Source organism: Diuraphis noxia, unplaced genomic scaffold (genome assembly GCF_037042655.1).
Source record: "Diuraphis noxia isolate RWA-SAM2 unplaced genomic scaffold, SU_Dnox_SAM2 contig0004, whole genome shotgun sequence".
Taxonomy (NCBI): Eukaryota; Metazoa; Arthropoda; class Insecta; order Hemiptera; family Aphididae; genus Diuraphis; species Diuraphis noxia.
The window spans coordinates 22,322,861-22,345,696 of record NW_028301714.1 but is presented as its reverse complement, the minus strand read 5'-3'; the positions used below and the strand labels follow the sequence as shown (position 1 = coordinate 22,345,696).

General features: G+C 27.2%; 1 protein-coding gene across 4 annotated transcripts; it reads left to right on the top strand.

Annotated features, from left to right (window-relative positions):
• Positions 1-9,859: 9,859 nt before the first annotated feature.
• Usp16-45 (ubiquitin specific protease 16/45) lies at positions 9,860-18,976 on the top strand. Of its 4 annotated transcripts, XM_089226355.1 has the most exons (16): positions 9,865-10,111; positions 10,215-10,416; positions 10,591-10,751; positions 10,839-10,951; positions 11,103-11,236; positions 13,676-13,848; positions 13,914-14,035; positions 14,388-14,528; positions 15,357-15,566; positions 16,211-16,453; positions 16,524-16,677; positions 17,249-17,631; positions 17,746-18,007; positions 18,075-18,262; positions 18,344-18,445; positions 18,516-18,976. In XM_089226355.1, the coding sequence occupies exons 3-16, from the start codon at positions 10,640-10,642 to the stop codon at positions 18,729-18,731; spliced, it is 2,553 nt and encodes an 850-aa protein (XP_089082481.1). In that variant the 5' UTR covers positions 9,865-10,111; positions 10,215-10,416; positions 10,591-10,639; the 3' UTR covers positions 18,732-18,976. The 4 variants fall into 4 exon arrangements, with proteins under 4 accessions (XP_089082479.1, XP_089082480.1, XP_089082482.1 ...); XM_089226353.1 differs by having other exon boundaries at positions 9,860-10,416; XM_089226354.1 differs by having other exon boundaries at positions 9,860-10,416; positions 10,577-10,751.
• The last annotated feature ends 3,860 nt before the right edge of the window (positions 18,977-22,836 follow it).

The following is a 22,836-nucleotide window of genomic DNA, read 5'->3' as shown; positions in this document are numbered from 1 at the left end:
TCCAAATTCTTGCAATATTCCTACACTATACTGTACTTAACTATAATAGTATAATGACACATTGGCACTAAACCTTTTTTTTCAAGGGATTCTGAGCTGAGCAGATACATTTTATGCATTATTTTTTTCAAAAACAAAAGAGATTACTTAATTATATAATTTAATTTATTTTAACATATACTACACATTTAAATTTTATAACACTATACCAAATTTTTTAAATTCTAAGTTCTCAATAGATAATATATGCATTGTAGGTACAATGTTTTGATAATGTTACCTATATGGCTAAAAGGCTGTTTTGTTTTATGTAAATAAGGAAATATTTAAATACAGACTTCAAATAACAACTTTAAAAATGATGTACAAATTAAAGTATATTTAATTTTAGTTTTATAACATGATGATCCTTTATGATTGAATTATTGAACTAGGTACTTTTTACTTTTGTTTGATCAATATAAATTAAATTATTGTTTTTAGTAATTACTTAATAAACTAACTAATAAATAAATAAAATACTTGTTAATTTTTAAAAATTAAAAAATATATTTTATAAGTATTTAAAAATAATAATTTATCTATTATAAAAATAGCATGTGGGGCTATGTTATATTTTTTATATTTGGTTTATTTGGGTTGGACCATTTTTAGAGAGGACTAAAGCCTTCCCTCGCCACCCCTTAGTACAGTGCTTGAGAATTATAGAATGTAATCATAAGCTATTGAAAATTAAGTTTGATTAAAATAAACATTAAGTTTATGAGTAATGAAACATATACCTCAACACACAACAACATTTTAGAATAAACATTTATCATGTTAAATTAATTTTTACCATAATGTGTGATGAAAAGAACGTCTAATGCCAAATTCATTGGCGCAACTAGACCAATATTTTTTGGGGTGCACAAATAGTGAAAAGCTCACTGACCCGTAGGAGCAAAGCCCCCACACCACCACACCATTCATCCCATTAGTTTTCATATTACATTTATAAAAAAAAAATAACTGCTAATGTAAAATATATACAACATACATACTTTGTTTTTATAGTGGTACCTAATACAATTTATAGGTTAACAAAATTAAATGATCAAAATGAGAACTAAATATTTTAACATGATTTTGCTTGAATGAAAATTATATTTATTTGAAATTTGTTCACTTTTCAAACTATTTGTTATATATCGCTCAATATTTAATATTTATGAATTGGTAACAATCTTTGTTGTAGCCCTTGAAAGAATAGAGTGACACAAATCAAAATATAAAATATATCTTTCATAAGTATTCGAGTATTTATTCCAAACACTTTTCAAAAGTAGTTTACACAAGACTACATGGATGTGTTAAACTGTGTAGCTATGTCTACAGTTAATATTGTAGACAATGTTTTTATTAGATGAATAAAATTGGTATATATAATTATTTTTAATTTAATTCAAATAAAAATTTCATGATCTCCACGAATATATATTAACCATTATAATAAAATATATCCGCACATTTCACCATGTCCTCAAAAAACTTCCAGTCGATCCTAGGTCCTGCCGATTTATTAATTTGAAAAAGTAAACATTTTTTTTATCAAACATTTGAATTTTTAAAAGGATTAGGTAGGTACTCCAAATAATTTAATATTTACTACGAGTTAATTAGTAAATGATAACTTTTCTCCATTTAATAATAATCATTTTCACATTGCTTGTTTAATTGCGTGTATGTTCTATGTAGTATTGTAGTTTATATAACACTGAAATAGATTTAAAATTAAAAAGAGTAGGTCAGCATTGCGGTGTAGAAAGTTTGTCCATCGTCCCTTCGGTCCTCGGACAGGATAGTGTAGTCTTACAGTATTCGATTTGAATGCAATGATTACATTCGATAAAAAAACGATTCTGAGCGGACGAAAGAATATTTTATTTTATTTGATATTTAAATATTATTCGTTTCTATGGTGATAAATAAAGATTTTTTGCAAAGCAAAATTGAAATCCAGTTCTTTTGTAATTTTTCAGTGGTTTTTTACTGTGGCGTTAAATAAGAGAGAATCAAAAAATTACTTTCTTTAAGTACCACCTGGATCCAATTTGCTAAAAAAAAGATACTACCTATATAATATGTGGAAATCGAAGCACTACTTCTGGTAGACATTTTTCTAACAGGATAAAAAGAAAACATTATTGTAATACCAAAATTAAGTCAAAATGTTGAAAAGTTTTTAAGATATATAAACAAATGAGCGATAGGTTAGTTTTGATAAAAAAAGTTAATTGCCTATAATTTAAAAATAAAAAAGTTAGACCAACTATTTAAAGGGTATTTTTTCATCATTTTTGGTATACTTTCATATGACGATGGCCAGTCACTTTCCCCCTTTTTGGGAGTGCACATTTTAAACTTGGACAGGGGACTTCTACACCCCCCTCGTTCAGCCAATGGCCAAATTATTCACATAAACTGAACACTCATCTCCAAAAAATTATAAATTAATATATTTTAGTAACTAGAAAAAAGCGGGTAAGTGGATGTCGCTCTGCTGTACATTAGGGGGTGGGGTGGACCTCTGACTAGGGTAGGTTAAATTTGAATGCAATAATAGGTATCATTGTATACGAAAAACGATTCTGAACGGAGATGATTTGTCAATCTATGGTATATTATATTTACATATTGTCATATATTCTATTTTGAAACAAATATTTTAGGACGCATTTTGCATAAGGCATGGTTAATCAATTTTTCCAAAAACATTGCATGTAGTTATCATAATTTATAATACCTTATATCATACATATACATATAACATATACCTGGTTTGAGGATAAATCGTTATCGTTACGCGATTTCATAAAAATTTAAAACTCAAACGCTCAAAACATTTTTCTTATAACGGCACTTCAAATTCTCTCTATAGCTATTTGAAGCAAAACTTATGGAAAATTTAGTGTTGAATTTTTTAACCTTAGATATAAATACAAACAATTTTATGAATTTTGAACTACAAAATAATTTGCAAATATTCATGGGTTGACGAATTTTTGTCAATATTTGAACTTCAAATGCTATTAAAAAAAAATTGTGCCTATGTATTCTTATAATTTTTTAATCACTATAAGAATAACTTATGAGAAACTTTGTATTGAATTTTCAAATATTTTGATAGGGCCAAAAAAATTTTATCGACACTTCAAAAATAAAATTTTCAGAAAAATTGAAAATTTCAGTCGTCTATCAATATCTCAAAAAACTTCAAAATATTTTGAAAATTAAATCATGTAAAGAAAATGCCAATTTAAATAACTGGTGAAATTTTCAAGTATCTACGACTTATACTTTTTGAATAATAACAAATATTTAAAATCGTTTGAGGATAAATCGTTATCGTTATGCTATTTCGTAAAAATTTAAAATTCAAAAGCACTTAAAATTTTTCCTTTAATGATGCTTCGAGTTTTCTCTATAGCTACTTGAAGAAAAACTTATAGAAAACTTAGTGTTGTATTTTTAATCCTTAGTTATAAACGCAAAAAAATTTATAATTTTTCAACTTCAAAATTACTTGCAAATTTTCGCATTTTCGCAGATTTCGTAAAAATTTCAACTATAAACGCTTATAAAAAAAAATTGTCTCTAATGATTTTTAATTTTTTTTAGCTACAATAAGAATAACTCATGAGGAACCTTGTTTTAAATTTTCAAGTTTTTTTGGTCATCCAACATTTTTTTACTGACCCTTCAAAAAAAAAATTATCATAAAAATCGAAAATTTCAGTGGTCTATAAATAACTCAAAAAAAAGTCAAAGCATTTTGAAAATTAAACTGTATATAGATAATACTAACATAAACATTTGGTGAAAATTTCAAGTATTTAAAGTGGTTAGTTTTTGAATTGCAACCATATAAGTAAACCGATTTGGTCGAAAACTGGTTTTGCTAATTTTTTTTTTGTTTTTCTCCATTTTTTTGAAAATTGTTGGAAAATGTTAACTTTTGACCATTATAATGCACCAAGGATGTTCACTTTTACATTGGAAACCACCCCCAAAGTTTGAAATTGAAGGATTATTTCGACTAGTTATGCTGTACATAGACTTTACCCCCACTTTTTGTGTGTACATTTATAAAGGGGTAGCCTACTGAAATAATGCAAAAATGCAGTAAATAATATATAGGTATTTATTTATGAAAATTATATTTTCCAAGTTAAAAAATCTGTAGTGTCTTTGGGGTGGTGGTGGCTTTGCCCCCCATGGCTTAGGTTTCATACTGCATAGAGGTAGGTGGGTGGTCGGGTGGATATAAATTAATGTCCATTGCCACACCTAAAAAAAATTAGTTCGGTGCCACTGCACACTATGATAATTTTTGAAAGTTAGTGGAAATTGCATTTTAATATTCACATATTATTATATTTATTAGTTTATTACACGATTACATCACAAAACTATTACCTTCCCTGAATATTATAAAACGTATTTAACAGTAGATAGGCACCTATGTTAATCTTAATCCAACAACGTAACTGTAGTTTGTTTTGTTGATTCTCGATCATTCTATTCTCAGTGTCTATGTTTGAGGTCTATTTTACATACCTTACTACCTAGCCACCTAGGTACCTACTAATTTAATTCTAATAACGAATTTTTATTTTTTATTATACGTACGATAGGTACATTAATTTATTTTAATGTTTAATATGTACCTAATAAAATACATAAACTGAGTAGGTATCAAAAACTCAAAAGTAAAATATTTGTTGCATTCTAGTTGCGTACTTGCGTTCCAAATATAACCACGAAAAAATAATGAATACTGAATAGTAATTAAATTATTCCACAATACAATTATTATTAATTATTATTTATGCACATACTGCTATACTAGGTATTGAAATGTTGAATTATGGTAATTAGAATATATAATTAGTGTTTAATTCTAATTTGTAAAGCAATAATAATATACTTATTATAGATCACAGGACACAGCCACACAGGGTTATTACTTATTGGTTAACTTAATTTAATCTAACACTGATAACTAGTAGCTACTTAATCCAATTAATACATAGTAGGTACTTAAGAACAACTAAATTTTTATTTAGATAAGTGCATCAATAAATGTCTGCTGAATAATAAGTAGCAAATAAAGTTTTGAAAAAACAGAAGTTTGTACTGTTGTCTGTTACAGGATCATTCTTAAGTGGTACAAAAATCTCAAATTTGAGATATGGTTTTCAAGCATATTTAAAAATTCAAAAATCAAAATTTGAATAAATGCATACAAATTAGGTGAGCATGTTTAAAAAATCACTCTGTATAGGTTGTATATTATTTTATTATACTAAATATTAGTTTAGAATATCTTCTATTTCTGTTGTGTTCTTCAATCCATTATAGTTACATTTTTTTTTTATCGATCAAAAGACATCGGTTACAATGGCCATGAGTCGTAAACGTTACATTGCAGATTACATTTTTTTTTTTTAAGTATCTAAAATAGTTACATTTTTATAATGGGATTCTTAAACACAATTGTTGATGTTAAGATAATTAGATGCTTATTTTATAAGTACTTATTTATTATAAATTCATGTTAGACAACAAGTTAGGATAACTATTCCAGTTATTTAACAATTAAGGACTAGTTGAACTTAATATTTTGTTCAAAAATTCAGTATTATTAATTTATTTTCCAAAATATATGGTTAATACATAATAATAAACACATTTGAAAGGATACTGAATCATACACATTAAAAATAACACAAAGTTCAGTTTTAAAACATCAGTCATTGGACAGTTTAACCTAGTCTTAACACAAGTAGGTATTTGAACATTCATAATTAATGTTAAGATAATTAGTTATATTGAAAAACTAGAAAAATGTATAAGCTAATAGATTTTGTACATGCAGTATTATATTATAGTTACCACCTATGTAACAGTGTATAGGCAAACAAATTACCAGGAACACAACATAATAATTAATTAAATGTAATAATTTAAAAATGTTAAAAAACCCAAATATGATTTATTACAAAAAATCAAAATAAATACTTAATATCTAATATCGCTTTAGGGAATAGTATAAGGAAAATAAAATATATAACATTAGATAACAATTAGAAAAGTAATTAAATGTAACACTTTGAAAATATTAAATACTCGTATTTAAAACAAAATATGATTTTACGTAAAACAATAAAAATAATTACTTACAATGTAATAATATTATTACTGTGGTAATATTATAAAGAAAATACAATACCTATATAATTTATATAACAATTAAAAATATAACTCAGTATATAAAATTTAAAGAAAATAAATATCATTTTTTTCATTTTTTTACCAACTAAAAAAAGCATGATACCTACCTATAATTCATATTATGTTAACAATTTTACACAATAAGAATATGTACATAAATATTATAGTTATTATAAATTTGATAAATAAGTAAAAAAAACTGCTTGTAGCACATAGCAATTTACCATTTTGTTATAATATAAACAACACCTATTACAAGTTTAGTTTATAATTTAAATTATATTTATATTATAGTTATTATACCTATTATCTACAAAAATACTTGTCTCAAAAAATAATTTTGTTTATAAAATATTTTAAAAACTATTAACATATAAGAAATTACTAACAATTTTATTGTTACTTATCAATATAGCAAAAATTATTTTAACGTTTGATATCTATTAAATAAATAAATAAATAGAATAGTTTATCACACAAAAATGTATGTTATTATAAAGTTACAAATAAACAAATAAAATGTATTTCATGAAAATTCAATTACTGGATGTATGAATACTATAATATATTGTTTTACTAAATTTTTTCTAATTGGCTATGCTACCTTTATTTAATTAACAACTGTGGTTGAATTGGGGGAGGACGCGGGAGGGACTGAACTACTCTTCATCTTTTCTTCAAATTAAAGCGTACCCCATTATTATATTCGTCAAGGAATAGGGTTACTATTAAATTGATTAGCTTAATTGTTAAACTTCATTTAGAGCCCACCTTTATTTATTTTTCCAATTCAACCACTGATTAACAAAATATATAATCCATAATTTAAGCCTATGAAGAATTTAACAATATTTTTACACTACCATAGTTAATTATGTTTTTAAAAATAAAAATAAATTATATACATTTCTAATAAATATGACTAAATAGTAATTAGTTTTGTTTGGCATATTCAAATTTGCATACACAATTTAATTATTATAGCTCAGTAAGTTTAAATACATTCTCTAATATTAGCTGCACTTCAATCAAAAGATTACAATATTATAATAATATAATATATTATAATACAATGGTAACCTTTAGTACGATTTTAAAAGCCAAATTGCTTATAAAATGAATCTAAATCATAATATAAAGTTTAAAATAATTTATTAAGATAATTGGACATTGATCAATGAATTAAAATAAAATTTAAATGTATAATGATTAAAGCCTAACTTCACTGATTAAAATATAACTAAACAGGGTTTTATTTTATAGAAGACTAAATTTCTTGGTATGAATTTTTCGAAAAATCACTATTGGTATTAAACTGATATTTTAATTTTTTATATAATTGCTGGTTAACGATGCGGGAATTCGGATTTGTGCTAACTTTTATAGGTTGGCAAGAGCCTTTTTTTTTCGTTCTTATCAGGTTCGATGTTATCAGTTGTTATCAAAATCGGGAAAACTGTACCCGTCCCGGGTTTTTGGAACGGTCACTATGGTGTGTCCACGACGAAATACCAACTGCAGTCTACAACACTTTGACCACGACCTATGTTTAATAGCGTCCCACAGTGACTTTAAAAATGACACAGCTGTCAAAAATAGAGCATTAGCGCTCCCGGTGTCGAAATAAGCAAAACGCCTATGATTAAAGATCTTATATATTATCTATTTCGAAATTTTGCCTCGCTTTTTTTGTCATTTGATTCAGCTTCTGATTTTATACTATTTATTTTATTATTATACTTGAACTTGGACTTGAATACTTTATTTTATGTATAACAATCACGAACTATGATTATAAATGGACTGGTCTCGAAATGATGAGGAGTGTATAGCGGGACGGGTCGCAAATGTCTGTACTCTTGATACTAGGGGTTTTTATGCTCTCAAGCGCAACCTGGTTTTTAAGCACGATACTATCATTTATTCCTTGATAACAATATACCGCCATATTTTTAATAAATTGATAGTGAAAATAATTTATTTATACATTTATAATTATTATTTGATCTTCGGTAGTTCGATACTAGACATTTTAGATTTTGTTTTTACATTTGAAAATTTAAAATGAAAGTAAGGAAGTGTTCAATTCTGGGATGTTCAAGCGTAAAAAAAACCTAAGATTTCTCTATTTAAAGTTCCAAAGAATAATTCTTTGGCATGGAATTTGGCAATCAACAAGTATATTTGCAAAGACAATGTTACGCAATTTGTGTGTGCTGATCATTTTCTTCCGGAAGATATGGTGTCTGCATACTCAATCCCACCGGATGTTGCTATTGTAATAATTAACATTTTTACATTGTTAATTATTTGTTATAAAATATTTACTTTTCTATAATCTACAGGAACTTGGAAATAGAAGCAAATATCGCTTAAAAATAGGAGCTATTCCTTCTATTTTTAATTCAAATATTGAAGATAGAATAATAACGATAAAATTTAAATTTAAAATATTGCAATGTTGTTATTATTTTATATTATAAGTAGAGTTAAGATGATGATAACCTAAGAAACACACAAAAATGCCATAAAAAAATGCAAAAGAGCCCTAAAAAAGTGCAAAAATGCCCTAAAAACTTCAAAAAATGACCTTAAAAATCATCTAAAACACTAATTAAGTAAGTGAAAAAACTTATTTATAAATAATAAATGCGATAAATGTAATCACCAAAAAAACCCCACAATAATAATATTAAAATTATTTTTATTAATAGTCCAAATCTAAAGTTAGATTTTAAATAAATTAAATTTGTTTTCAAACTGGTGTAACATTTGCCCTAAAATCTATAATTTGAGAAAAATGCCCAACATTGTACAAAATGCCCTTATAAGATGAAAAAATGACTTAATAAAATTAGAATATTCTGCATGAATGGTGCATGAAACAAACTTTTAGCTAGGATAGCATTGTATAGAGTAAAAGGAAAAAAAAATGCAAAAGTCATCAACATCCTAACAAATTATAAGATTGTCATCATTAAAACTGAATAATAGATGGCACTGTTTTCCGAAAACTCCCTAATCATTTTGACATTTCGGTTCCACTGATAATGCTTCGAGACCAGTCCATTATAATCATTGTTCATGATAACAATAAGTAAAAGACATAATCTTATATAATAATTTAAAATAAAACTAATTTCCTTAGATAATAATAAAAATCTTCCCTACATATTGTGGTGACACTAAAATACAATTTTCCCCGCAAGGAGCGTTGAGAGTTAATTTTTTTGAAGTGTCAGTTCTTGAGTCACAATCATATTATATTATACTATCTTTAATCGTGGTCACAATATTTGTCTTCGTTGTGCAACCTGTATATCGTGTTCGTGACTTTGACCAAGATGGAAATTATGATACGTGTTATCACAAGTACCCCAATTATCAATCAGGTTGGCCAACTGTCGTTATTTGACTGCTACAAAACGCGATTACCACGTCGTCGTCGTCCACGAGGAAAACCTATCAGCCTGCAGCAGGCTCAGCTGCATCCAAGTTCCCAATATTGTATTGTATGCACTCCCACCATTGTATCCCCTCTCTAATCAATTATACTTCCATATTGCATAGATTGTACTGATTGTAATTCGTAGTACTAATGTAGTTCCGTAGTTCCGTACTCTGTGTCTCTGTGTCTGTTCTTTATTGTACTATTTGCACTGTTGAAGTAGTACGCTCCACACACACACATACAAAACCTTTGACGTTCGGGCTGCAGTAGTGCAGTGTAGTGTGTACTATACTCTGAATGTGTAGTGTGTACTTTTTACCTATTGTATTATATATACCTATTGTTCACTAATGCGATACAAAAGTACGGGACACAGCCACACAGGTTTTAGAATTTTAGATTTAAGTAGTTTTGATTGCTAATACTTTTGACGTTAACAAAATGTTAATGTATGTGTGTGTATAATACGGCATCCTATCACCGTTAGGTTTTGTGGTCATTTTTTGGTATGAAAACAAAAATGAAGCAGAATTACATGTTAGAGTTATTTTAACATGACGAACAAATAACAACGATTAAATAGCTTTAAGAAGAAAAAAATAGAAAGTGCTTTCATCAATAATTATCAAAATACGCCGTATGTACAGGAACACTGATTGTTTCTGATTAGAAAAAAAAAAACAAATAAGGTATGTAATGTAGTTCTCAAATGTTTTTTAATGATAGCGATAAATTAAATTTACTACAGTCATTGTAAAATATTATTTTGCACATTGACTACTCATTGTGGCATGAGACTCTCATCTCTTGTTTCCATATTTTTCACCTAATCACATTTTCCAAAAAAAGTCTTTTATAAATAGACGTCCAGTGTTGAGTTTTTTTGCTCTCCATTTTGCATCCTTCTAAGTCATGGCGAAAGGCAAAAATAAGAAACGTAACCGGCAAAGTTCTAATGCTCCTGTTCCACTTAATGCTGGCGATTCGTCAGATTCTGGAGAATTAAAAAGTCAACCAACAAATAGTGAGTCTACGCCCTGTAACAAACTCCACTGGTCGTCTTCACTTGTAACTTGCTAATATTTAAATATTAATACCTATATTTTTCCAGTTCTTAAACATCCTTGCACTCATGTCAAAAAAGCAGTCAACGTAAACAATGTAAACAAATGTTTACAAAAGGTTGTTTCACAGTGTTCTGAATGTAAAAACAATAACTTAGAAGTATGTAAATTGTTCTACAGTAATCTTTAACATATTTTTATTTTTAAATTCATGTACCACTTGAACCTTTAAAAAAATTAAATTTTTTACAAGTGCTTCATGTAATTATTTGTAAGCACCATAATTTTATATAATGTTCTTTGCATTTTAGGAGCTGTACATTTGTGTACAGTGTGGATCATTTCATTGTTCTAATCTAGACATCAATCATATCCTTAAACATCAGAATACTCCAAGAAGTGATTCTCATTCCATTGCTGTTAACATTGGAAATTTGATAATTATGTAAGTTGATCTTTTTTTCAGAGTATTTTTAATTTATATATTTTACCTCAAATATTAATAGAAATGTTTGAAATAACCTATTATATAATATAAAAATTTGTATGATAAGGATATTAGAAAATAGTAAAAATAAAATCTAAGTAATTAAGTAGTGAGAAAGTTAGAAAAAAAGCTGGGCTATTAACTAAGGCACAATTTATTTGGCATCATAGTACATTTATGAAGTGGATAATTTTAACTATGTAAACATAGATGCGGAACAAAATTAGAATAGGTTTCAGTTAAAAAATCTAGTTAAAAATTCAGATATGTTTAAAATGTCTGGACAAAAAGAATTTACATCAAACATATTACCTAGTAAATTGTAATTAAAGTATCACATATTCTAACCAATTTTATACACGTTCCAGTTTAAATTAGTGTATTACAGTGGCGAGTTTAAGGGGGTGGCTATGGGAGTATTAGCCCCCTCTCTTGGGGTTAAGCTTTTTTTTTCTATGATACCTTTATCTATAATTTTTATGAAATGTCTTCATTGAAGAATATGGTTTTTTAATATTTATGGATATTTAAATGCTCTGATTGGCTGACACAGAATGTGGGATTACCGCTTGGTCTCTCTAATATAATATAACTTGATTGCTGCCCAGTGCCCACTGCGATCCGTGTATGTAGTATGTACCAGTCCATCATGGCAGACCACATGTTCAGTGAGCTATTTTTGGATTGTTTTTTCGTTCGACACAGACTACGCATACTATAGAAATATCATCTTCTTCTCTTAGAACCTAATATTAACGATATTGGCTGTTATATAAATTCATCAATTTCAATCAACAAATACTATATATTGCTAAGTTAAAAAAAAACTACTTGCATGAAAAAGGCAAAGAAAGAAAACAATATTTAAATCAATCTTGCTTCACAAAATATCATTGGTTAGCATATTCATCAATCATATCTGAGTTATTTTGTAACTTTTGTGTACTTTTCCTTGTTAATAATAAAGGAGGGTTGAGAAATAGTGAACCTTTAAAAAAATTGGTCACTGTACCATTAAATACATTTGCTAAATTATTATAATGTAATGTAAATTTAAAAATAAAAATATAATTAAAAGTTCATTTTTGTTATTACTTTAATATAATTACTTATATAAATCGTTCCAGATAAAAATTGATTGCAATATAACTATTTAAAGTACGGTGTTGTTGTGATAAATAATAAATACATAAAAAAAAAAAAAGATTTACATATTAGTAAAAATATATTTTAATGTTAATTAGAATTTTATATAGATTTAGAATACAACTACGTAAATTCTTGAACCTCACTTAGCCCCCCCCCTCCTTGGTGAGTGATAAAACCTGCCATGGTGTATTACAAATTATAAATGGCATACCACAACACTTAACTTAAGAATGTTTAGAATTTTGATTTACGTTTGATGAAACTAAGAACTTTGAGCATGTTACCTTGAAGTCAATGAGCCATCAAAATTAAAAGAAAAACAAATAATAAATTCCAAGGTCAAGAATTTAAGATGCATGAGCAAGCAGAGAGCGAATAAAAAAAATAATGAATAAGTTTTATAAGATAGAATATAAGATTTCAGAAAATGTGATTTAATGATACTTGTTCATGTTTGAAGTAAGTGTCAAAAAATTCACTCAGTTTGAAGAATCATTTGTCGACTCAAGAAATGTTGATATCTTAGATCAGCGTTTCTTAAACTTTTTTATCCGTGGAACCCTTTTTGATGTCAATTTTTATCGTGTAACCCCTACTTTTTTTTACCTTTTTACCTTATTTTTAGGATTATTTGCAAATGAATTATAATATTAAGTAGAAGTATAGATTATTAAATATAGAGTTAGCTGATAGATTATTCCATATGACTTATACTTTATTATTTAATATATAATTAATTTTCTTGAACATAAAAAAATAATTCAAGCATCGTGGAACCCTGAAATAATCTATGCGAAACCCCAGGGTTCCGTGGAACATAGTTTAAGAAACACTGTCTTAAATAAAAAGGTAAAATTTCAGAATGAGAAATTCTATTGTCTAATATTAACTAAAGTTAATTATCCGTTATAAAATATTTGCTATTCAATTTTGGTATTTTAATTTTAATCCAGACCAAGATAACCAGTTAATAAATTAAAATTCTAATCAATAATTAATAATTTAATATTACATTTTATAAATTTAAATGGCGAAAGAACAACATTTTTCAATTGTTGAAAAACTGTTTTACTACATTATTATGTATTTATTAACTCCTATGTACATTGACACAATTTTTTTAATGTGTGCTTTTTAACTCCTTAATATTCCAAGTTAGAAGTTAGAGCAAAACAATAATACAAAAAGTACAATTATAATTTAAATAGATAATAAGTCATTTTTAAATAAATATTTTTTTTTATATAGATGCAACGATTGTAAAAAAGAAATATCGGAAACTAGCTCAAAAAAATTACAAGTCATAATAAATTCTATCAATCATATGAAACAAGTGCAAAAAGGTAAAAATAAAATGAATGATCTTCCAATTCAAGGTTGTTCTACTGAGGCAGATGCCCAATGTGATAAACTGATTTCTGGTAAGTAGTTATTATTAACTAGCATTTTTGGTGTGTTTACTTAACTATTATCATTTTTTTTACAGAAAATTCTCCAAAAAAATGTAATGGAGTAAATAAATCTGATGATGATGCTCCATCATTCAAAAAAACATTTGAACTTTCTGAGAGTATTAGTAACAATGTTGAACGATGTAAAAGACCTAGAGTAAGTTATATAAACTTAACATTTTCAATGCCTCTAAAGCACATTTAAGGTTCATTAAACTTAATTTTTTTTTTAAAAAACAGCATCGGTTTCTATTGGGTATTATTTAAAAGTATTTATATCAATAAAATCCTGAAACTTCCAAGAACCATTTGTTTTTTTTTTTTTTGGTATTACACATTGGTATTAAATTTATTATAATTTAATTTTTTTTAGACATTATTCAGTCAAATAATATGTTATGCCTCAAAAATATTGTTCTCTGTAATTTTTGTAATGGGTAATTTTACTCAAAAACTAAAATTGGAAATATTGTGAAAAGTCTTAACCTAATTATTATTTTTCATTCTAGGGATTAACCAATTTAGGAAATACATGCTTTTACAATTCAGTTTTGCAATGTCTTGCACAAACTCCATTTTTAAGAAAGTTTTTGCTTGACATAAGTGAGTCTGGTGAACCAATGACCATAAAATTAGATAATGAAGATATTGTAAGTATTATTTTACGAGCCAGTTATCCATTATCATTTATATTATTTAAATTTGTCTTATTCTAACTTATTAAATCATAATTTATGGAAATATTTATTCATTTGTAATTATTGTGTTTTAAAGCTATTAGAGGCTAGATTTATCTAAAAAGGTAGTATAGAATTAAAAAATATTTTATGATAATAGATGTAAAATAGATATTTACATATAACTTAATACCACAAAATTATTGTAAAACTATATGTATGGATATAAATTGTAGCTGTTGCAAAACTAAAAACTTTTGACTACAAGCTTATAAATTATTATTTACTCTTAAAAATTAACAAATTGGTTGAAAGTATCTTTTGATAAATCTAGGTACTAATTTTACAATTTTTATAAGTATTTCTTCATTAGTTCTATTATTATTTTTAAAAAATGGCATAGCCATAATTTTAATATCTTATGAAATCGGTAGTTCACAAAGAACAGAATGATTAATAAGTGTAGCAGAAATAAGGAGGTGTAAAGTATCTAGTCCTGAAGAAATAGAAAATCTGTTTATTAGAAGTAGTGTAGGAGTGGCACCAATTTTAGGCAAAATATAGGAGATTATGTTGAGATAGTTTGGTTATGTTATGAGGAGAGATAACTCGGAGATAGTGATAGAGGCTATGGAAATGTAATTAATGTAGATGATATGGATAGACAGAGTTAATAATTATATGAAAACAGTCGGTGAGAGTAAAAAGGTTACTAAGACGTATGAAGGTATAGGACAAGAAGAAAATTGAAAATCAAAATGTCCCGATTTCTTATTTTTGACCCCTTTAATTTTTAAATAGACGGTGCATCAGGAAAAATGGAGTTCATTAACTGAAAACCTGTACACTACTCTACAAGAAATAACAAATGAACGTGAATCAACATTTACACCTAGTGCACTTCTAGATTCGTTAAGAAAAAAATGCAAAATGTTTATTGGGTACAGTCAACATGATTCTCATGAACTTTTGCGTCATCTTTTAGACTCAGTGCGTGATGATGACTTGAAGGTAAGCTTAAACCAATAATATAATAAATGCACTAAGTCAAAGCAAACCCTAATAGTGTCTAAAATAAATAAAATTTTGCTTCAATCAGAATCTAAAATTATTGATATTTAGAATACAAATAGTTTTCTGAAATTTCAAAATATTACTTATATTTTGGTAACAATTTATTTCATCTTATTTTTATCAAGTCAATGTTTCAATGTCTTGATATCAGTTTTTAATTCTCATCGTGCTCATATATGTTTGATCCCACATTGGCTAAGCTTAATTACAATTTACTACACATTTATAAAATTTTAATTATTGCACAACTTTTATCATATTTTTTATGCCTTTTGTTTTGTTCCATTTTGTAAAAAATAATGGGCAATGACATGTCTGGTTCTACATTATAAATTATAAAATATAAGATTATAAGATTTAAACTTCATATCACAATGTAATAAATTTCAAACAAACTATGAAAAAATTCTAGATAAATGGTTATTTATTTAAACTATGATATGTTATCTCTATATCTTATGAATAAAACCAATAAATTTAAATCTTTTTTATAACAAAAATTCATCTATAAACTCATAATTGTATTCTGTTTATGTCAATGAATTTAACATTTATTTAAATTAATAATAACTTACATTTAGCGTTATAAAAAGACAATTGTGCATCATTATGGTTTATCAATGAAAGTTGAACCAAGTGAAGTGGATGAAAATAAAACTGCAAAAATTAAAGAACTTGGCAAAAAATTACAAGATGTTCTTTTACGTCCTGATCATGTATTCAAAGGAGAACTTTTAAGTGTAGTTCAATGTCAAACCTGTGGTTATAAATCAGAAGTAACAGAAAGTTTCTTGGACTTAAGTTTACCAATCACAGTTGATAAGGCAAGCATTTTTTATTTATCCTTGATAACAATTTTACTGTAAATAATAATATTAATTTTTCATTGAATAGACTCACCCATTATCGTTCCCTCGTAAAAAAGATAATGATGTTTTCAGTCAATCTAAGCATCAAACAAAAAAAGAACGTAAATTCGCTTTGAAACAAGGAAGGAGAAAGAAACATGAGCACAAACAATTCAACAATAAAATGCAAGATACATTAGGTAATATTATTTAAATCTTGATTCAATTTCAAATTGAATAGTAAATAAAAATTTTAGATTCTGAACGAAGCGATGAATGTATTGATTTTACAATGATGTGTGTTTCTTTATATAGTTTTGATAAGTTGTCAAAATATTGCTCCGATTTTCAACTTCAGTAGCTTTTTCAGTTGCATAGTGAATCTAGTTGGTGCATAGAGGAGGTTAAATTCTCAATAGTTTTCAAAAGCACCTGGAAAAATGTTCCAGTTTTAGTTTTTTATTCTATATATGTTGATAAAATTGTATTCATTGAATTAAAAAAGTTGGAAATTTTATACAACGTTCCCCATAAGTTTATTTAATAGCAGATGGAAGATATTAAAAATAAATAGGAACATTTTATTATTATTTTTTTAACCAATATAATTTAATTTTTGACAATATTTATTTAATTGAAAATGTACAAATTGTTTAGTTGTTAAAAATGTATAAAACGTTTAAAGCGTATTGCTAAGGATTGAAAATTTAAAACAGTGTTCCACATAATAAAGTTCTTTTATATAATAACATTTTTTATTATTAATTTAAGCTGTGAATAATGATGCAGACATAGAAGACAATATGGAAATTGAAACAAATGAAATAGAAATGACCATTTGGAAGAATGAAAACAAAGAAAATCCAGAATCTGGTTATGGTTCAGAAAAGCAACCATCTAATGTTACAAGTCCATCTCTAAGTATCACAGAACTTACTACATTGATGAATAACACTCCATTAGCTGATCCTGACAGACAAATGGATGCTGATCAAATTTTGGATTCTGATAAACCCATGGATTTGGATTCTGTAATACCTGGTAGTCCTGCTAATAGTCCAAGTTCACCTCAAGGGTCATCACTTGATTCCATGCGTGCCAATGTCAGTCCAGATTACATGGATGTTGGCACTGATAGTGCAAATGAAAATCCGGTATTGATTGAAATAAAATAAATTATTTATTATTTATTCATAATGAAGACATTGAAGTTTATAGTCTCGAGTGAATTATATAATTGTTATCCAATTGTATATTTTATGTATTAGGAACGTAACAATCCTACACCAAATGTTAGTGATAACAACAGTGATGGGCTGTTTGATGATTCAAAAAGTGAAGAAGATATAGAAGATGAAGAAGAAGGTGAATTTTCCCAAGAATGTCCACAAGCAACATTGCAACCACAACCAAAATGTAAAGATAGTGAATGCTCAGTTTTGACTTGTCTTAATCAATTCACTGCCTCTGAAATAATGACTGGTAATAATAAAGTTTCATGTGAAAGGTGCACTGAACAACACAAAAAAAGTAAGATTTTAATATAAATTATAAAGCTTTTGTTGAATTGTGATTATTTTTATATTATTTTTTATAGAAACAAACGAAGATAAGACAATTTATCGTCAAAGTACCAAACAAATGTTAATTAGTTCTCCTCCGGCTATTTTAATACTGCATTTAAAACGGTTTCAAATGTGTTATTCAACTACACGTAAAATGACAAGAGATGTATCATTTCCTTGGGTTTTGGATATTGCTCCTTATTGCTCTGTTAAATGTCAAGTTAGTAACAATACTTATTAATTATTATATATTTTTTAAATAGATCACTAATATTAATTTTTAATTTATTTATTTAATTAGAACAAGTTAAGCCCTGGTCAAAACCGAATATTGTACTCTCTTTATGGTGTAGTTGAACATAATGGTTTTTTGCATAGTGGTCATTATCTTTCATACGTAAAAGTATGGTTCATTTGTTATGAAAAGCTAATTGATTTTGTTACGTTGTGTAATTGTATTTTATATTGTTTAGGTCAGGGATTCAGTTAAAGATGATAGCTACAGATATTCATTTTTAGAAGGCAGTAAAACCAAACCACCTAAAATTATTGACAGCAACGATGATGCTTCACATTTAGTTCCGAGTGGTACTTGGTATTGTGTCAGTGATAGTATGGTTAGACAAGTAACACCAAATGTTGTTCAAAATTGTCAAGCTTACTTATTGTTTTATGAACGAATTTTATAATTTTGTGTGTGTGTATATATAATATATATATATATATATATATATTATTGTCTTATTTGAAGTGAAAAAATTCAGTTAATTAAATAGAATAATTATTTTTCAACAATTTGTATGAATTTATTAATACATTTTATTTATTATATATATTTCTAAAACTTATTGTTGTAAATAGTCACTTTATTATGAAAAATTAAAATATTAAGTAAATTATTTTTTAAATATATCTAATAATTATTTTATTTTTACACTGGATTTCTTTCTTTCTTTTTTATTTTAGTTCAATGTCAGAGTGATTAATATACTTGTTGATTAAACAATTAGTTGACCAAGAATTATATTTAAAAAGAAAAAAGATAATGTGTAAGAAATATTATGTTATACCTATAATATATATACATTAATATTATTTTTTTACATAAATAAATGTGTAATCAATACCATATAAAATTACTTTATGATGCATAGTTATTTATTTGTAAGAATGATACATTTATTTATATTATTACTCAGTGCTTGAAGCTTGAATTTGAGGGGTGGACGGAATACTCTTTCTTTTTATAAAAATATTTTTATTCAACCTATTCTAGCCAACAAGAAATTTGAATCATCAATTTTTTTCCAATTCAAGCACTGCTGTTACCCCAGTACCTCAGCGTTTTTTTCTTTAACGACAAATACTGAACATAGATTGCAAAAGAGTTTTGAAAAAGAGTCATGGATCAGATTTAGCTGGATATATTTAAAAGGGTGCTCAGTTTAATTAATGTTACCATAAACTAAGTTCTAAAATGCCAAGACCCAAGACTAGGCTTCATAAAACATATATTGATTTATTCTTTGATAAGAATACAAGGTGTATTGCAAGGATTTATCCATTGAGATATCTCCTGAAATTATGAAATTATTATTATCCACTTATTGATAATTCTCAAGTACACAATATTAATATTCCTAACTTTGATCTTTCTTGCAATTGCTTTTTCAACGTTTATGATGTAGTTAGTAGTTTGCTTATCCTAACTGAAAAATGTTAAGTCTGTTAGACCTGATGGCATATCAGGTATTTTCCTTTATAACTTATAAGGTATGTGTTATTATTTGACATTTCCTTTTTTGTTTCTTTTCATATTATGTTTGCTTGGTAAGGGGCTGAACTTTGGAAATTGTCCCCCATCACTCCCATTCTGAAATCAAGGGACGCTTCTTGCGTCTCAAATTATCGACCAATCTCCATTATTTCTCAGACTTCTAAAATATTCGAGTCGATTATTCTAAGAAAAATTCAACCTTTGGTTAATATTGAATTAATTTAAGGTTGAAGTTTGACTCTTGGAGTCATGGAGGAGCAACGAGGATTCCGCCCTCGTTGTTTAACTGCAATTTGTAATTTCCTATTCGATTCTTTCGCAACTCATTCTCAAGTTGACGTAATTTATACCGATTTTTCCAAAGCTTTCGATCGTGTTGACCATTATGCCCCTACTCATGTTTTACGTGAATCACAATTTGGTGAACCACTTCTGTCGTGGTTTGACTTGTTTATCCAAAATAGGTAGCAGTGGGTGAAAATCCATGGTGTTAAGTCAGATGCTTTTACAGTCACCTCCAATGTTCCCCAAGAAAGACACCTTTCCTCACTGATTTCCTCTATTTTGTTAATAGTGCAAATCATATACTACAGCACGCAAATCTTGTGGTTTTCGCAAATGAGATAAAATTATTTTTCCGTAGAAGTACTCTTAATGATTGCTCCAAATCGATTTAGACCGTCTTACTTCCTGGGCAGTGGCCAGTGGGTATACAAACTTGGTTTATCTTTTAATACTTCTAAATATCATTCTATGAGCTATGACTTTCTCTCATCGTAGAAGTCCTATCTGCTTTGATTACAGCATCGATAGAACAACAATCTCTATCCTCGATGGCTCGATAAGTCAATTTCCTACTTGGGTTTTGTATTAAATATATTTTACTCCTGCCTTGAATCCACACATGCATATCGAGACTATTTGTTGTAAAGCTCTCAATGTGGATCTATTATTAAAGACCCCACAGCAGGAACACGAACTTCCATGTTAGAACGTGTTTAAACGTAAATTTTTAAATTTCTTCAATTACGAACTTTGGATTAATTGTCCCCCCACGATTACACACCCAAGTCCTGTGGCGGATATGAGGGGGGTAGGGGCTACGTGGCGATTACCCCTCTCTAGGGAATTTTTTTACTTAAATTATAGTGCAGTATCATAAAATATGACTTATGAACATGAAATTCATAAGTCATAGTATAACATTAAACTCATAAATAAATGATACAAAAAAAGGTATTTTTTTTAATATGAAAATCGGAAATATGTATTCAGTTTCGTCTTTGTTATTACTTATCAATCTATGATACCAATTGGCAATTCGCCCTCTCCTCAAATGATCTTCAGATCTGCTACTGCCCAAGTCTCGGCCTAATACATTGATTCTCCTGCTCTTTCATATTCATCATGCTATGTCTCTTCCCGTAGGACACACAAAACATGTCCATTCCTCCATCATCTACGCTTTATGGCTCAAATCAAATACATCTCTGGTGCGTTGTATGTCCCTTGCCAACTCCGACGTTTCCTTCTAAAGTTTTACCTAAACTCTAAACAATTAGAATTTAAATCTCGATTTATTTCAAACTTAATTATTATTATTCATATTTGTATGTGATTTGTATTTAACTTCTTTTATACGTATACAAATTTTTAATTTTTAATTTTAACTAGTAATGTACATTTTTTTTCTTAATCATATACCATGTTTTTTCATAGGTACACAATAAATTATTATCCTGCTTTTTTATTAGACTTCCAAGAACAAGGACTACAAATATTTCATGTTTTGGTTAAAAGTTTAAAACATAATTGAAAATAGCCATATTGAAGACTCTATTTTTCTAAACTTAACGTTTCAATATTTTATTTTTCTTAATATCACAATTTTTGATCATTTTTCTAGTTTCCAGAAAAACTGTATTTACTATTTAATACCAATATAGGTACCATAGTCCATATTATCAGTTATTTGTTCTATGGTATTATGGGATATAGCAATAAAACATTTTTCTTTAAATTAGAAAAATTATTAAAAATCGTGAGATGGATGAAAATAACTTTATTTTACGTCAAAATATTCAGAAAAATAAACTCAACTACGTGGATATTTTCAATTTTATTTTAAATAATAATAAATTATTTCTTTGACTTTTTACTAAAAAATTAAATTAAATTAAAATATAAAATATTTGTAGTCCTCGTCTAAATAACATGAAACGTTTGTATCTAGGTACCACGATTTAAGATATACAGGTTGGCCCATCGACCTATACCGAAATGTTTAAATTTAAAAGTATGAAGATGAGATTGACTCACAGCTGTGGAAAACGACGCTAGCGCTCTCTACTATCACAATTTAAATCTCGAACTAATTATCAGTTTATCACACTTAATATTTAATAATTTGAATTTATGGTATATGGCCATATTGGTTAGGTAATGGGGATGGAATATTGGAATTATTATAGATTCTATTCCACGATTTAAGATACATATAAATATACTTTAAGTAGTTACTATATACTACTACTTAGTCGCAATCGCAAACAAAACTTTGTTATTTTGTATAAATCAAGCAAATAAAAAACAGTGTCGAACTAAAAAAAAAGTTGTCAAAATTAGTTAAATCATGATTAATAAGGTAATAAGTAGCTAGTACCTAAATGTAAAAAGTATATAAATTAATTAGTTCATATATAAATATATTGGTTGTTTTATATAGCTTGATAATTATAATAAAATAATAAAATCTATATAACTTACATTATAATTTAATAAATTAAATTTATAATATATTATTACTGTTATACTTGTACAGCTTGAAAGCAGACTTCAATAAATCTTAAATCGTGGGAAATACCATGGCTTAAGATAAACAGGTTACGAAACGCAGCTGTGATTATCGAGGCTCTAGTCTGTCAATTCTCGGATACCAGCGAGAATGATACCCAGCGCTCCATGCGGTACTATTTAGCTTTATTTATAATTTTCCATGATACTTTTTGATTTTGCTA